The sequence below is a fragment of the Pseudophryne corroboree genome, chromosome 4 (genome assembly GCF_028390025.1).
Source record: "Pseudophryne corroboree isolate aPseCor3 chromosome 4, aPseCor3.hap2, whole genome shotgun sequence".
Classification (NCBI taxonomy): Eukaryota; Metazoa; Chordata; class Amphibia; order Anura; family Myobatrachidae; genus Pseudophryne; species Pseudophryne corroboree.
Window position 1 is genome coordinate 397813800 of NC_086447.1, and position 18146 is coordinate 397831945.

Here is an 18146-nt window from a genome sequence, read left to right on the forward strand (position 1 = left end):
GCAGAATGTAACTACGGCTAATCATTTGTAACCTAATAATTATGTGGGAAAACATGCATTGCAGTTTGTGCATTCATTTCTCTGAAGATCAAGGTCTGTATCTGATTTTCTTCTGAGATTAGGTTAGAGCAGGCTGTGAATAGGCAAATTTTAAGTCATTATTTTGGTATGCTGATCGACGCAATGGGCGGTATTCAAATGATCTAACACGCCCAATCTCCTTTCTAAAATGATCCCTGTTATCGCGCATATCGCACCCATAGTAATCCGGTTTAGCTGCGTAAAGGGTTAGGGTGCCTCACGAGCTTAAATGAAACCACACTGTCGCACATCGGCAGAAACAGAACGGATGTAGAAGAGGGCGGAAAGGAATTGAATACCGCCCATTTATATAATGGTAAAATTGTGAGAATAATTTTTATAAAATGTATGTTTTTCCGTTGTATTTTGTAAGGCCTCAAGCCAGGTAACGTAAGTGCCAGTCGCAGGAATGTAACCAGTTGCAGGGAGCACGTCACCATGAACAGTCAACCAATCACTTGTCCTGTTATGCACTGCAAAAGAAAATTTGACAATGGGCAACTGTTGCTAGGTCATCTTAAAAGGTAATCTAAATATTTTATTGTTTGTTTGAATCTACATTTGTAGATTTAATAGTAATTTATATGGTTTTATTTTCATTTGTGCATCTCTCCCAAAGCATATGTTAGAAAAACGGAGACCATTTTATACTGTACAGTTTTTTATTTTATTTATACATTAAATGGTATGGTGAAAGAAGAAAGTGCCACAGTTTATTCTTCTGTGCTCACTGGTAAATGTCATTTCTCTCATTTAATGACTGCTATTTCTGTTTTATATAGCTTATTAGTGTGCTTTTTTTATTTTAAGGTTTGACCACTCCCCTTGTGATCCAACTATTTTTCTTCATGGAGCGTGCAAGACCTCATATGCCTGTCATTTGTGTTGTCTGCGATTTGCAAGCATAACTGAATATAACAACCATCTCTCTGCAAAGGTTAGCAAAGTTTTTTTTCTTTTTTTTCTTCTTACAAGCCATTTATGCATGAAACTGTTTATAGTGCCAACATTTTCCATTGTGTTTTACAATTGTAAACACTGTTATAAATCTAGACTGGATATTGACAGTCAGGGAACTAGTAGGATTTTACATGGGGTAAGTGCTAGTTATTACATATTGGTCCAGCCAGATTGCAAGAGTAAAAATGCTTGGTGAGCTTTACAGTGTATAGCAAATGTTGGTGGTTTTGAAATTGAAAACATGGAAGTTTTGTGTGAACTGTGTATAAGGGTGTTCTTTGGTTTGAATAACTTAGTGTGGTTACGTTTGGGGATTAAAATGTTGATAAGGTTGCCTGAGTAAGTGAGTTTTCATGGTACTCTTAAAGTTTTGGAGACCAGAGGAAAGTAGATTTGTGTAAAGGATGTCCTTCCACAGAGGAAAGATGTCGTCATCCCCAATTCCTCCGCCTACCCACACACAAAAATAAATAAATAAATAGTCCTGTCACTGGGAATGGGAGAAGGTAAATCAGTGTGGAGCTTGTGCAGAGCGAAAGTGTTGACTTGTGAGTTATACCCCTTTCACACCGCACAAATAACCCGGTATCGACCCGGAATATTGCCGGGTCGACACGGGTTGGCGTGCGGTGTGAAAGGGGCATTGCCGAAATCTCGGGTCGCCTGACCCGGCAATTCAACCCGGGTTTAAAGCAGTGTTATACCCGGGTTGAATACCGGGTCACTGGCTGCATAAATGGGCTCCCGGTTCGATGCATCCCGGGACCCGTTTATTAGATAGGGAGAGGCGGCGCGGAGATGAGCTCGTCTCCCAGCGCCGCCTCTACCTCCGCCCCCCCACAGCTGTGGCAACCCGCCCGTCTTATTGCCAGGTCGGGAAAGCCTGCAGCAGCTGCCAATGCCGGATCCCACCCGGGAAGGACCCGCGGCCAATTCCCGGGTGGGATCCGGCATTGGCAGTGTGAAAGGGCTATTATTGAGACAAGTGAGAGGTGCATGTTAGTGCAGTTTTAGGAAAATTAGTCAAATAGCTGCATTCAAAATAGATTGTAGGGTGGTATGTTTGGTAAGGGAAGACTAGTAAGAAAGACTTTGCAATAGTCAATGCGGGAAATAATCACTGCAAAAATTAATCCTTTGTGTTCTAGTAATGTGTCTAAGGCTGGGTACACTCTGCAATATGTTTCAATCAGCCAATGGACGATATATCGCATAGTGAATCTGTGGTCCATCTGTGTGTACAGAAGATATGTTTGTGAACAACATCATTCATAAACATATCAGGTCGACTGTGCAGAACAGCTGTTGTGATATGTCTTGCGGATATCTTGGTACATCTGCATATGTGTACGACTGACCCATATGACCTCACAGCTAGGTGGGCAAATTTTAAATGTGATGTATAGCTATATATTATGAGTGGCCAATCAGCAAGTGTATATGTTTACCAGTAGAGGCTGGCGGATCAGTGTGTACCCAGCGTTAGTTACTGTATGTAACAGACTTTGGATACAGATAAAGGGGGAGATGGATCAAACCTTGGAGAGTTCCCAATCAGCGCCCGCCATTTTTCAAGCACGGCCTGTAACCTGACAGTTGAATGAAGATCATAGCGACTGTGTCAAAACTTTCTGGTATTCCAACTGATAAAGGAGATGTAATGGACATGGGGCCTGATTCACTACCGTTTGCAAATGTGAGATTGTATGCAGTGAGCGATTGTCGGCAGACTGTACATGCGCTCTCCTTGCATATGCAGCTTAATTATAGAGAGAACACATTTTCAGTGACAGAAAGTGACTGTGGGTGGTAACATGGCGTTTGTGGGGAGTGGTTGGGAAAACGCAGGTGTGTCATGGCCATTTTAAGGGTGTATATCTATCTGACGTCATCTGCGAACGCTGTGTTCAAAAACATGGCGCCAGTGTGACTGCATTCTCATTGATTTGAGTATGCTGGGGTCAGCCACATGTCGATGGTGCTCATTTATTGCGTATGCATTGCAATTCTACTAATGCATATGCAGATTTGTAAATGCATCGGTGGGCGTCTTTTTATCCTTTCTGGGCAACTCTTCACATACGATTTTAAGCAGTAGCAGATTTATGAAAATAGCTATCTCAGCCTTAGTAGCGATCTATAGTGAATTAGGACAAGTAGGAAGAGTACCATGATAGGGTATGTATGCTCAAGGATTTATGGATAGTCGTATATGTATGAGAAGAACGGTCAGCAGAGCAGAGACATTAAGGAGAATTAGAAGTGTTGTGCTGTGAACAGCGGCAGGACTGAGTAGGTTCAATAGTTTGGGTGTAGCACGTGTAGGTTAAAGAAGCTTGGAAAGACAAAGGAGCTGAGATGGGACTAATTTTGAGAGTTTTGGATAGAATTTAGGGGTTTTTCTCTTTCATCCACTAGGGGACACTGGAGTCCTATACAGTAGGGGTGTGAAGCTTGCAACCGGAGGTGTGGCACAATCTAAAAATTAGCATTGTCTGCACAGCCGGCTCCTCCCCCTTCACATCCCTCCTCCATCAGTTTGAAAAATTGTGCTAGGAGGAAAGAAGCACAAGATGGGAGCTCCAGCTCCATATAGCATTATTATTTATATATATATATATTTTTTTTTTTGTTTTGTTCTGACTGGCCTAATCCCTCCTAACTAAAAGGAGGGTACAGGCTTTACCTAAAGAGAAACTGCCCAATCCCTCCTAAATGAAAGGAGGGTGCAGGTTTAACTACAAGAAGAAAGACTGCGTCAACCTAATAAAAGGGGGACAAAAGTCTTCAAAACGGAGAGACAAGGACCCTAGCTAAAGGGATCTACATCTCTCTACAGCATAATCCAGAAGCACAGAGTCAGGAGTGTCTCAGGGTACTGTGAGTACTGGTGGTAACAAGGGCCCTAGTTCATAAAATTATGATCTTCGTGCAGGAGATCTTTGTAATGTTAGTCCCTCTGCACGCTGCTGTCTTCTGGTAAACTTGACTGCCAGCACAGCATCGCCCGCTGCAGCCCTCCCTCCCTCCATGCTGGTGTCTCCCGGCCGCAGCAGCTCTCACGCAGTGATCCTGTGGGCGCGCTCCCTCCCTCCACCGCCTCTGCGCCTAGGGATGGTGTCCACCGCGGCTGACAGCCGCAGCAGTTCTCCTGCGCTACCCTTGCACGCAGAAACAGGTTTCTGTGGTAATCCCGGGCAGGCTAGCAGCGCGGCTCCCCCGCCGTAGGCACAGCGCGGACTCTCGGCTCCCGCTATGTATCAGCTCCCCCGCCCGCCCCCCTTCCTTTGCAGCGCTGGGGGAGACACAGCGCGGCTGCCAGCGGCCGCCGCTCAAAGCGGGGAGAAGTCTGCTGCTTTAGTTTAATGGGCTAAGGCTCCCATAGACTAAACCAAAAGTCATGGGTTCTAATCTCCATTGGTTCACACAGCGGGGCGCTTAGGAAGCGCGTCCCCGCCCGCTCAAACGGTACCTCGTCCCCTCCCGCCGCCAGCGGAGGACTGGGGGAGAAGGCAAGGGGGATATGTTAGAAAGAGGCAGAAGACCTCTTGTTGGTAAATCGGCCTGAAGCAGCCGTAAAGGGGACAAAGTTATCAGGGGACGCCTTTAAAGTACATATATATATATATCTCATGTAATTGGCGGCCTTTTTAAAACTGTTTGGAGGCGCCAAAAGGGCTCCATAGGAGGTATTACGCCCCCTTTAGATTAGACAGGCTTCCAGGCCAGTCAGAGTAGAGGAAGGGGTTTTTATAATAGAGCACTACTCCCTCTACTGGAGATTTGTATATTAGGACTCTGCTGCAATGGATTTTCAATACATTTATGATATATATTTTCAAGGGACATCTAAACAAAAGATCCAGACGAAATAAAGGGAACAACTGGTTCACAACCCCGACCTCAGAACTGAAATACAGTTGGGTGTGCGAGGGTTGCAACGAGGCTGGTGATGATATTATTATTTATTATTATTATTATTATTATTATTATTATTATTATTATTATTATTATTATTATTATTATTATTATAGAAAAAAATTATTATTATTTTTTAATTTTTTTTTTTTGTGTGTATTATATACAAAAAGATCCAGCTAGGTGGATCCAGTGTACCTTTAATCCCATCACCCGTACGGTCTTTCTGTTCCCATTATAAAGGGGGAAAGCAAAGTGGAGCGCTCTCTGGGGTGCGGCTTCGAAAGTCAAAAGCACTTACCAAGAACACTAGAACTTATTATGGATACAAACTGTAATAAGATGAGCGTTAGTTTGGGCGACCCCCGGGTGTGCGTTCTCTGTTTAGTTAAGGGCGTTCAACTCGGGAGCAAGGCTCCGCCAAGATCAGGGGAGCAAGCCCTGACAAATATTTCAATGGAAATGTCAGAATCCCGCAGCAGTCAGTAAGGGCTGGGGGATTCTCCGAGACCATGGAGGAATTTCTAATTTAAATTAATCCCTCCTGCGCAAGCATTAAGCAAGGTGAACAAGGCAGTTAATAGAATCCTTCCCATCTTACACGATGGAGGAAGAGGGTCTTATTATAGATGAAAGGGCGAGATAATTAAGTCTGCCTGAGATCAGGAGTTTTATGGTGATCCTATGCTTCAAGAAGTAAAGAGTTAGGGAACCAGAGAGTTTTCCATTTATTTGTATGTCTATGCCTCAAACTCTCCAGACTGATAAACGTTTAAACACACAGCGGGGCGCTTAGGGAGCGGGGAGAAGACAATGTCCCCTATGCCTAGCGTGACCACCTTAAAGGATATGTCATGTCGCGAAGGTAGACACTGCATTAAAATCAATTTTTGTAGCAGCACATTGTCGCATGGGCTGGGCGTAAGAGAGTAGCCTGGAGGAAAATTCTCAGCGGAGCATATTCGAGAATCTGCGACTTCTATGTGCCAGGCTTCAAAGGACACTAGTAAAATAGCGTCTTGCATCTCGGTTTCGCCCATTTCGGCTAGAGGATTTTTATGGCTCAGAGAAGGGCGAGTGGACTCCGATCCCAAGAATAGAGACTATTACATATGGGGGTTAGATGTTATTGGTCCTGAGTTAGACAAGTGGATTTCGCAGTCAACGGCAGTGAGATCTACCTTTCTACCTAATTCTTACTCAAGAGGTAGAGGTCGTTCACAGTCGACACAGAAGGCAGGACAAACCTGCTCACAAACCCGTGGCATGACGAACCTGCTCACAAACCCGTGGCATGACAGTCTCCCTGTTCACCTGGGGTCCCCCTTGGTGGGCGCAGAGTTGGAAGGTTTTCGGGACGCCTGTTCCAAAGCCTCACCAGACGTTTGGGTCAAGGATACAGTTTCAAAACCGTCCACACAGTCCGTTTCTTTACAGCTTGAGGTCTTAGGTGCCCGTTGCGACCAGGAGCATTACAGACGGCAAATTCAAAGACTTCTGCATACAAGGGGTTATGTCACCAGTCCCGGATCCATAAAGAGGAACGGAACTTTATTCAAATCTTTTGGTAGAGCACATTACCTTCATATCCCGATTTGGACCCCCCGCCATGCTTACTTAAGGTTGCACGGGTGAAGGATCGCTACCAATTCAGGGCCCTGAATCTTTACAAAGATCATACCAATAATGGTGACAGGATTGAGACAGTTAGGGGTCACGATCATACCTTATCTAGAGCCTCATCTCCGGAACAGCTGATAAAGGATGCTCAAACATCTCATCAATTTTTCATTCAACATGGGTGGATTGTGAACTTCCAAACAATCCAACCTAATGCCAACTGGATACAGTATAATTGAGAGTATTCCTACCAGAGAACAAGAGCCAGGACCCACAGAGGTTAGTGGCTCAGGTACTAAAGACACAGACGGTTTCTCTACACCTCTGTAGGCGATTTCTAGGGAAGATAGTGGCGTCGTTGAAGCTATCCAACACGGCAGACTTCATTTCCGACCATTCCAGATGAACCGCATTGCTCACAAGAGCAGGTTCGCACTGGCTTCTACATCGAAGAATCCGACTTCCACTACGCATATGAACCTCCTTGATTTGGTGGTCGTTGCACAAGAATCTCGCAGTAGGCAAAGAGATTCGGCATTTGGGATTTGGAGGATCCTGACAACGGACGCCAGTCTCAGAGGTTGGGGTGCCGTCCTGGGGGCACAGATTCCTCACGGTTTGCAGATGCAGGATGGACTAAATCCAGTCAGCTATTGCAGGTTTGAAACAAGGAGAGTTCATGGTATCCATGGACATAAAGGTTGGTGGTTACAGGAGAGCAGCCTACCCATAAACGTTCTCGAACTGAGAGCAGTTTACAATACGCTCTTCATAGCCGATGACCTAGTCATGGGTCAACACTAAAAGATACTGCCGGACAATGTCACGACGACGGCTTACATAAACCGTCAAGGAGGAACAAACAGCAGAATGGCGTTAAGGGTAGCCACAAAGATCTTGTTGTGGGCAGAAAGGCGAAACATAATCCTCTCGGCAGTGTTCATTCCAGGTGTGGAGAACTGGAAAGCAGATTATCGCAGTCACCAGGAAATGCAGACGGGAGAGTGGTGCCTACTTCCACAGATTTTCGACATGGTGGTGAGGAAATGGGGTCTACCTCAAGTGGACCTAATGGCGTCTCGGCACAACCATCAGCTGCCCAGATATGTGTCCAGGACAAGAGATCCAGAAGCAGAAGGAGTGGACGCAGTAACACTTCCTTGGTGTTACAGAAGGGGTTACATATTTCCACCTTTCACACTCATGCCGAGAGTTTTAAAAAGAAGTGAAACAAAAATGAGTGTGGGCGATTCTAATAGCACCAGATTGGCTCCGCAGGAGTGGGTACTCAGACTTGCGGGTGTTTTTAGCGGAAGATCCTTGGCGGTTACCTCTGAGAGAGGACCTGCTATCTTAGGGACCGTTCCTATACTGAACAAGCTACGTTTAACGGCGTGGCTATTGAAACCCGGAAATTAAGAAACAGAGGGATACCGAGTACGGCTATTCCTACGAGGTTTGCTGTTAGAAAGCCTGTTACAGCCTTACACTACTACAGAATTTGGAAGAAGTACATGGACTGGTGTCCGGTAGGTGGGTGGAATTCGACGAACTTCCACTTACCAAAATTCTACTTTTTCTTCAAGCTGGTCTAGATGGAGGACTGGGACTAGGTTCTTTTGAAGGTTCAGGTTTCAGCTCTCTCCATACTTTTGCAACAGCGGTTAGCATCCTTACAGAGGGTTCAAACCTTTTTACAGGGGTTTCTGAGGATACAACCTATTTTCCGTACTCCCACTACGCCGTGGGACTTAAATTTAGTGTTGGAATTTTTTTCTAATGACCAACTTTTGAGCCGTTGGAAGAACAGACCTGAAATATCTCTCTTGGGAGGTCACGTTATTACTTCCCTGGGCTTCGGCCAGGGGAGTTTCTGAGTTTGTAGCCTTATCATGTTAGACTCCGTTTTTACTTTTCCATGAGGATAGGGCAGAACAGATTGCCTTCCTAAGGTCGTTTCGGGTTTCACGTAAACCAGCTGATTGTAGTCCCATCTTTTCAGGGATGCGCAGATGGGGGGGCGTGTTTTGGGATATTGTCCGAGCTTTACGAATATGCGTACAAGTTACGTTGTCCTTCAGAAGGTCAGACCATTTGTTTGTTCTCTCTGATGGTCCAAAGTAGGTTTGGCCAGCATCTAAGCAGTCTTTGTCTAGATGGATTAGATTATATTTCTCTGACGTCCTAGTGGATGCTGGGACTCCGTAAGGACCATGGGGAATAGCGGCTCCGCAGGAGACAGGGCACAAAATAAAAGCTTAAGGATCAGGTGGTGTGCACTGGCTCCTCCCCCTATGACCCTCCTCCAAGCCTCAGTTAGATTTTTGTGCCCGGCCGAGAAGGGTGCAATCTAGGTGGCTCTCCTGAGCTGCTTAGAATAAAAGTTTAGTTTAGGATTTTTTATTTTCAGTGAGTCCTGCTGGCAACAGGCTCACTGCATCGTGGGACTAAGGGGAGAAGAAACGGACTCACCTGAGTGCAGAGTGGATCGGGTTTCTTAGGCTACTGGACATTAGCTCCAGAGGGACGATCACAGGTTCAGCCTGGATGGGTCACCGGAGCCGCCCCGCCGTCCCCCTTACAGAGCCAGAAGAGACGAAGAGGTCCGGTGAAATCGGCGGCAGAAGACGATCCTGTCTTCAGACTAAGGTAGCGCACAGCACCGCAGCTGTGCGCCATTGCTCTCAGCACACTTCACACTCCGGTCACTGAGGGTGCAGGGCGCTGGGGGGGGAGCGCCCTGAGACGCAATATTACAGTATATACCTTAGGTGGCTAAAAAGAATACATCACATATAGCTCCTGGGCTATATGGATGTATTTTACCCCTGCCATTTTACACAGAAAAAGCGGGAGATAAGGACGTCGTGAAGGGGCGGAGCCTATCTCCTCAGCACACAAGCGCCATTTTCCCTCACAGCTCCGCTGGAAGGACGGCTCCCTGACTCTCCCCTGCAGTCCTGCTTCAGAATCAGGGTAAAAAAGAGAAGGGGGGGCACGTTTGGCAGCAAATAAATATATTAACAGCAGCTATAAGGGAGTAACACTTATATAAGGTTATCCCTGTATATATATATATATATATATAGCGCTGGGTGTGTGCTGGCAGACTCTCCCTCTGTCTCTCCAAAGGGCTAAGTGGGGTCCTGTCCTCTATCAGAGCATTCCCGGTGTGTGTGCTGTGTGTCGGTACGCGTGTGTCGACATGTATGAGGAGGAAAATGATGTGGAGGCGGAGCAGTTGCCTGTGTTGGTGATGTCACCCCCTAGGGAGTCGACACCTGACTGGATGATTGTATTTAAACAATTAAGTGATAATGTCAGCAATTTGCAAAAAAAACTGTTGACGACATGAGACAGCCGGCAAATCAATTAGTGCCTGTCCAGGCGTCTCAGACACCGTCAGGGGCGCTAAAACGCCCGTTACCTCAGTGGGTCGACACAGACCCTGACACAGATACTGAGTCTAGTGTCGACGGTGACGAGACAAACGTAATGTCCAGTAGGGCCACACGTTACATGATCACGGCAATAAAAGAGGCATTGAACCTTTCTGACACTACAAGTACCACAAAGAAGGGTATTATGTGGGGTGAGAAAAAACTACCAATAGTTTTTCCTGAGTCAGAGGAAATAAATGAGGTGTGTGAAAAAGCGTGGGTTTCCCCCGATAAAAAACAGCTAATTTCTAAAAAATTATTAGCATTATATCCTTTCCCGCCAGAGGTTAGGGCGCGTTGGGAAACACCCCCTAGGGTAGATAAGGCGCTCACACGTTTATCTAAACAAGTAGCGTTACCGTCTCCTGATACGGCCACCCTCAAAGAACCAGCTGATAGAAGGCTGGAAAATATCCTAAAAAGTATATACACACATACTGGTGTTATACTGCGACCAGCAATCGCCTCAGCCTGGATGTGCAGTGCTGGAGTCGCATGGTCGGATTCCCTGACTGAGAATATTGATACCCTGGATAGGGACAATATTTTGTTAACTATAGAACATTTAAAGGATGCATTACTATATATGCGTGATGCACAGAGGGATATTTGCACCCTGGCATCAAGAGTAAGTGCTATGTCCATCTCTGCCAGAAGAGCGTTATGGACGCGACAGTGGTCAGGGGATGCGGATTCCAAACGGCACATGGAAGTATTGCCGTATAAAGGGGAGGAGTTATTTGGGGCTGGTCTATCGGACCTGGTGGCCACGGCAACGGCTGGAAAATCCACCTTTTTACCCCAGGTCACTCCACATCAGCAGAAAAAGACACAGTCTTTTCAAACTCAGTCCTTTCGTTCCCATAAGTACAAGCGAGCAAAAGGCCACTCTTTTCTGCCCCGGGGCAGAGGAAGAGGAAAAAGACTGCACCATGCAGCCGCTTCCCAGGAGCAGAAGCCCTCCCCTGCTTCTGCCAAGTCTTCAGCATGACGCTGGGGCTTTACAAGCAGACTCAGATATGGTGGGGGCCCGTCTCAAGAATTTCAACGCGCAGTGGGCTCACTCGCAAGTGGATCCCTGGATTCTACAGGTAGTATCGCAGGGGTACAAACTGGAATTCGAGGCGTTTCCCCCTCGTCGGTTCCTGAAGTCTGCTTTACCAAAGTCTCCCTCCGACAGGGAGGCAGTTTTGGAAGCCATTCACAAGCTGTATTCCCAGCAGGTGATAATCAAGGTACCCCTCCTGCAACAAGGAAAGGGGTATTATTCCACGCTGTTTGTGGTACAGAAGCCGGACGGCTCGGTGAGACCAATTTTAAATCTGAAATCCTTGAACACTTACATAAAAAGGTTCAAATTCAAGATGGAGTCACTCAGAGCAGTGATAGCGAACCTGGAAGAAGGGGACTATATGGTGTCTCTGGACATCAAAGATGCTTATCTCCACGTCCCAATATACCCTTCTCACCAAGGGTACCTCAGGTTTGTAGTACAAAACTGTCATTATCAGTTTCAGACGCTGCCGTTTGGATTGTCCACGGCACCTCGGGTCTTTACCAAGGTAATGGCCGAAATGATGATTCTTCTACGAAGAAAAGGCATTTTAATTATCCCTTACTTGGACGATCTCCTGATAAGGGCAAGATCCAGGGAACAGTTAGAAGTCGGAGTAGCACTATCTCAGGTAGTGTTACGTCAGCACGGGTGGATTCTAAATATTCCAAAATCGCAGCTGATTCCAACGACACGTCTACTGTTCCTAGGAATGATTCTGGACACAGTCCAGAAGAAGGTGTTTCTCCCGGAGGAGAAGGCCAGGGAGTTATCCGAGCTAGTCAGGAACCTCCTAAAACCGGGCCAGGTCTCAGTGCATCAGTGCACGAGGGTCCTGGGAAAAATGGTGGCTTCTTACGAAGCGATTCCATTCGGAAGATTCCATGCAAGAACATTTCAGTGGGATCTACTGGACAAATGGTCTGGATCGCATCTGCAGATGCATCAGCGGATAACCCTGTCGCCAAGGACAAGGGTGTCTCTCCTGTGGTGGCTGCAGAGTGCTCATCTACTAGAGGGCGCAGATTTGGCATTCAGGATTGGATCCTGGTAACCACGGATGCCAGCCTGAGAGGCTGGGGAGCAGTCACACAGGGAAGGAATTTCCAGGGCCTGTGGTCAAGCATGGAAACATCTCTTCATATAAACATTCTGGAACTAAGGGCCATTTACAATGCCCTAAGTCAAGCAAAACCTCTGCTTCAGGGTCAGGCGGTGTTGATCCAATCGGACAACATCACGTCAGTCGCCCACGTAAACAGACAGGGCGGCACGAGAAGCAGGAGGGCAATGGCAGAAGCTGCAAGGATTCTTCGCTGGGCGGAAAATCATGTGATAGCACTGTCAGCAGTTTTCATTCCGGGAGTGGACAACTGGGAAGCAGACTTCCTCAGCAGACACGACCTTCACCCGGGAGAGTGGGGACTTCACCCTGAAGTCTTCCACCTGATTGTAAACCGTTGGGAAAACCAAAGGTGGACATGATGGCGTCACGTCTAAACAAAAAACTGGACAGATATTGCGCCAGGTCAAGGGACCCTCAGGCAATAGCAGTGGACGCTCTGGTAACGCCGTGGGTGTACCAGTCAGTGTATGTGTTCCCTCCTCTGCCTCTCATACCAAAAGTACTGAGAATCATAAGAAGTCATTCCTACTCTGGTCAAAGCCAGGAAGGACGTAACCGCAAAACATTATCACCGCATTTGGCGTAAATATGTTGCGTGGTGTGAGGCCAAGAGGGCCCCTACAGAGGAATTTCAACTGGGTCGTTTCCTTCATTTCCTGCAAACAGGACTGTCTATGGGCCTAAAATTAGGGTCCATTAAGGTTCAAATTTCGGCCCTGTCGATTTTCTTCCAGAAAGAACTGGCTTCAGTACCTGAAGTTCAGACATTTGTAAAAGGGGTGCTGCACATACAGCCTCCTTTTGTGCCTCCAGTGGCACCTTGGGATCTCAACGTGGTGTTGAGTTTTCTAAAGTCACATTGGTTTGAACCACTTTCCACTGTGGACTTGAAATATCTCACATGGAAGGTGTCGATGCTGTTAGCCTTGGCTTCAGCCAGGCGTGTGTCAGAATTGGCGGCTTTATCATATAAAGGCCCTTACTTAATTTTTCATTCTGACAGGGCGGAATTGAGGACTCGTCCTCAATTTCTACCTAAGGTGGTTTCTGCATTTCACATGAACCAACCTATTGTGGTACCTGCGGCTACCAGGGACTTAGAGGACTCTAAGTTGCTTGACGTTGTCAGGGCCTTAAAAATATATGTTTCCAGGACGGCTGGAGTCAGAAAATCTGACTCGCTGTTTATCCTGTATGCACCCAACAAGCTGGGTGCCCCTGCTTCTAAGCAGACGATTGCTCGTTGGATTTGTAGTACAATTCAGCTTGCACATTCTGTGGCAGGCCTGCCACAGCCAAAATCAATAAAAGCCCATTCCACAAGGAAAGTGGGCTCATCTTGGGCGGCTGCCCGAGGGGTCTCGGCTTTACAACTTTGCCGAGCAGCTACTTGGTCAGGGGCAAACACGTTTGCTAAATTCTACAAATTTGATACCCTGGCTGAGGAGGACCTGGAGTTCTCTCATTCGGTGCTGCAGAGTCATCCGCACTCTCCCGCCCGTTTGGGAGCTTTGGTATAATCCCCATGGTCCTTACGGAGTCCCAGCATCCACTAGGACGTCAGAGAAAATAAGATTTTACTTACCGATAAATCTATTTCTCGTAGTCCGTAGTGGATGCTGGGCGCCCATCCCTAGTGCGGATTGTCTGCAATACTTGTATATAGTTATTGTTACAAAAATTCGGGTTATTATTGTTGTGAGCCATCTTTTCAGAGGCTCCCTTGCGTTTATCATACTGTTAACTGGGTTCAGATCACAAGTTGTACGGTGTGATTGGTGTGGCTGGTATGAGTCTTACCCGGGATTCAATATCCTTCCTTATTATGTACGCTCGTCCGGGCACAGTATCCTAACTGAGGCTTGGAGGAGGGTCATAGGGGGAGGAGCCAGTGCACACCACCTGATCCTTAAGCTTTTATTTTGTGCCCTGTCTCCTGCGGAGCCGCTATTCCCCATGGTCCTTACGGAGTCCCAGCATCCACTACGGACTACGAGAAATAGATTTATCGGTAAGTAAAATCTTATTTTCCTGTGGTAACCAGGTTCCGGTTCCGACTGGTGCTCAGACCACCAGATAAGTGGGTGCCTCATGGGCGGCTGCCAGAGGGGCTCCACTATTCAACTTTACAGAGCGGCGACGTGGTCAGACGTTTCGCGAAATTTTACAAGTTTGATACTCTTGCGTCCGGAGACTCCTAAGTTCGGACGTTTAGTTTTGCAGGCCACCGACAGCACTCCCTCCCTGGGGGATAACTTTGGGACGTCCTCTACTGTATAGGACTCCAGTGTCCCCTAGTGGATGAAAGAGAAAAGAGGATTTTGGTACTTACCGATAAATCCATTTCTCTGAATCCTCTAGGGGACACTGGACGCCCGCCTCTGTGCTGTCAACCTACTGTGTTCAAAGTTCTTGTTCAAACAGTTCGTGCAAACTGCATTAGTTATTCGATTAAGAGTTCTTGGTTGCTGTTTGATATGTTGTACGGTTCGGTTCCTCGCCATGTGCTATAGTATCATGTCCTATTCTCTCAGTCAAATTTTTCAAACTGAGGGAGAAGGGATGTGAAGGGAGAGGAGCCGGCTGTGCAGACAATGCTAATTTTTAGATTGTGCCACACCTCCGGTTGCAAGCTTCACACCCCTACTGTATAGGACTCCAGTGTCCCCTAGAGGATTCAGAGAAATGGATTTATCGGTAAGTACCAAAATCCTCTTTTTTTCTTTTTTTTTTCAACAAAGGAGTAATTGCTCTATGTTTGAGTAGTGACTCAAAATGATCAGGATAGAGGTATTACAGACTTTATTTAAGGCTTTGATGAGTTCTGTAAGAAAGTTACATAATAACAAATGTCTAGTTGAGGGAGGCAGGCAGTGAAATGTTCAAGAAATTGTTGATATGGTCCAAGGGAATGATAGATTAGCAATACACAGAGAGACGTACTTCAAAAGATGTGAAGAACTTTTGATAGAACTGTGAATAGGCTGTACTTCTTACACCAACTGCCACAGGAACTCTTGGTGCTCTTTTACTCAGCTATTATCCAATCCGTTATCTGCACCTCGATAATGGTGTAGTTTGGCTCGGCCTCAACTCATGACAGGAACAGGCTACAGCGAATAGTGGGGGCAGCGGAAAAATCATAGTCTCCCGGTGATTGAGGATATACCATGCTCAAAAAAATAAAGGGAACACTAAAATAACACATCCTAGATTTGAATGAATGAAATATTTTTATTAAATACTTTGTTCTTTACATAGTTGAATGTGCTGACAACAAAATCACACAAAAATTATCAATGGAAATCAAATTTATTAACCCATGGAGGTCTGGATTTGGAGTCACACTCAAAATTAAAGTGGAAAAACACACTACAGGCTGATCCAACTTTGATGTAATGTCCTTAAAACAAGTCAAAATGAGGCTCAGTAGTGTGTGTGGCCTCCACGTGCCTGTATGACCTCCCTACAACACCTGGGCATGCTCCTGATGAGGTGGCGGATGGTCTCCTGAGGGATCTCCTCCCAGACCTGGACCAAAGCATCCGTCAACTCCTGGACAGATTGTGGTGCAACGTGGCGTTGGTGGATGGAGCAAGACATGATGTCCCAGATGTGCTCAATTGGATTCAGGTCTGGGGAACAGGCGGGTCAGTCCATAGCATCAATGCCTTCGTCTTGCAGGAACTGCTGACACACTCCAGCCACATGAGGTCTAGCATTGTCTTGCATTAGAAGGAACCCATGGCAAACCGCACCAGCATATGGGGTCTGAGGATCTCATCTTGGTACCTAATGGCAGTCAGACTACCTCTGGCGAGCACATGGAGCAGAACGTTCTCCTTGGCATCTCCAGACTCTGTCACGTCTGTCACATGTGCTCAGTGAGAACCTGCTTTCATCTGTGAAGAGCACAGGGCGCCAGTGGCGAATTTGCCAATCTTGGTGTTCTCTGGCAAATGCCAAACGTCCTGCACGGTGTTGGACTGTAAGCACCACCCCCACCTGTGGACGTTGAGCACTCATAGCACCCTCATGGAGTCTGTTTCTGATCATTTGAGTAGACACATGCACATTTGTTGCTTGCTGGAGGTCATTTTGCAGGGCTCTGGCAGTGCTCCTCCTGTTCCTCCTTGCACAAAGGCGGAGGTAGCGGTCCTGCTGCTGGGTTGTTGCCCTCCTACGGCAGCCTCCACGTCTCCTGAAGTACTGGCCTGTCTCCTGGTAGCGCCTCCATGCTCTGGACACTACGCTGACAGACACAGCAAACCTTCTTGCCACAGCTCGCATTGATGTGCCATCCTGGATGAGCTGCACTACTTGAGCCACTTGTGTGGGTTGTAGGGAGGTCATACAGGCACGTGGAGGCCACACACACTACTGAGCCTCATTTTGACTTGTTTTAAGGACATTACATCAAAGTTGGATCAGCCTGTAGTGTGTTTTTCCACTTTAATTTTGAGTGTGACTCCAAATCCAGACCTCCATGGGTTAATAAATTTGATTTCCATTGATAATTTTTGTGTGATTTTGTTGTCAGCACATTCAACTATGTAAAGAACAAAGTATTTAATAAGAATATTTCATTCATTCAGATCTAGGATGTGTTATTTTAGTGTTCCCTTTATTTTTTTGAGCAGTGTATATCGGGCAAGGGTTACTAAGCGGGCGGAAAGGATCATCGGTGATCACTCCCACCCCGCTCATGACACGATTAGAAGGCTGGCGTCGGGCGGTACGGCTCGCAACTGGTGAGAACCGCCAGACACAGGAACAGGTTTTTTTCCCCCCATGCAACTACCCTAATAAATTCGATGGGCGCCTAGCCCATTCCATTTGCAATTCAACTTGGCACATGTATCTACATACCTATCATGCTGCTCTTCCCCATGTGTGTTTTGGTCTTGTTATGTTTGTATACTGTCTGAGAGCGGTGGCTATCAGAAACAAATTCCTTGTGTATTGTGTAGTGTGCACTGATATACTTGGCATTAAAGTGATTCTGAATGTGCACTGTGGGGGCAGAAGTAGTGCAAACCCAATCTCCTTGTCTTTTTTCGGGATTGGAGGTCTGGGCAAAGTGGAGACTATCATCTGAATGGGCTGCAGGTGGGGCAGTGATTGGTTGTGTTATTGGCAGAAAGTTGAGAGTATTTGAGAAGGAAGAGGTAATAGATGGAGGTCCGTTTGCTACAAACAGCGTGCATTCCACAGGGCACTTTAAAGGATTTAGAAACTCATGGGAGACAGTTGATGTGAATGTTTGATTTCTATAATGTTCTAAATCAGATGTATGGAAGATGTGGAGATGACTTGGATTTGGTGATTTTATCAATGGTTATAAACAATCATATTCAAATTGAGTGTTTAGTATGTTAGTGCTATTTTTAATGTTATAAATGATCATCATGAGAATTGATGGGTTTCATTCTGATGCTTGATTGTTGTAGGATATAGGTCCCTGGTGCATACCTAGCAAGCCGCATACTATTGCTGACCTTATGAGATATTTGATATACAGAGTAATTAAATATTGGCTGCCGAGGAATTTATTTATGTTTGATCCCCCTGCCAATTTAGCTATGTCATGCTGAATGCCAGGTTGGGTAATGAGGAGCTTCGAGTGGTAGTAGTTGTGCTGCCTCTGCGATGATGATTGTAAATTACATATAGCACGGTATTTAGCATGTGCTGCTAGAAGCTGACAGTACAACCTTAAAGTAAAGTGGAAATCTTAAAACACATGAAATAAGACGGCACAATTCTTCTTTTGATTCATGAAAATTAGTTGGATAGATACTGTAATATATAAAAGAAAATCCTGACAACCGTAGCTAACAGTCTACATCCTCAGAATGGCGACACTTCAGATGTCTATATTGTGTACCTGACGACAATTCAAGGATGTTGACCTGGTGCTGGTTGACAGTCTGAGCCATGCCTACGT

General features: G+C 46.2%; 1 protein-coding gene across 5 annotated transcripts in view; it reads left to right on the plus strand.

Moving 5' to 3' along the window:
* Nucleotides 1-18146, plus strand: part of ZNF451 (zinc finger protein 451) — a 319768-nt gene that overhangs the window by 130414 nt on the left and 171208 nt on the right. For all 5 annotated transcript variants that reach the window (XM_063916733.1, XM_063916730.1, XM_063916734.1 and 2 more), the window contains 2 exons: nucleotides 455-605; nucleotides 892-1018. In XM_063916733.1, the coding sequence (XP_063772803.1) occupies nucleotides 455-605; nucleotides 892-1018 (278 nt within the window). The remainder of the gene's footprint in view (nucleotides 1-454; nucleotides 606-891; nucleotides 1019-18146) is intronic.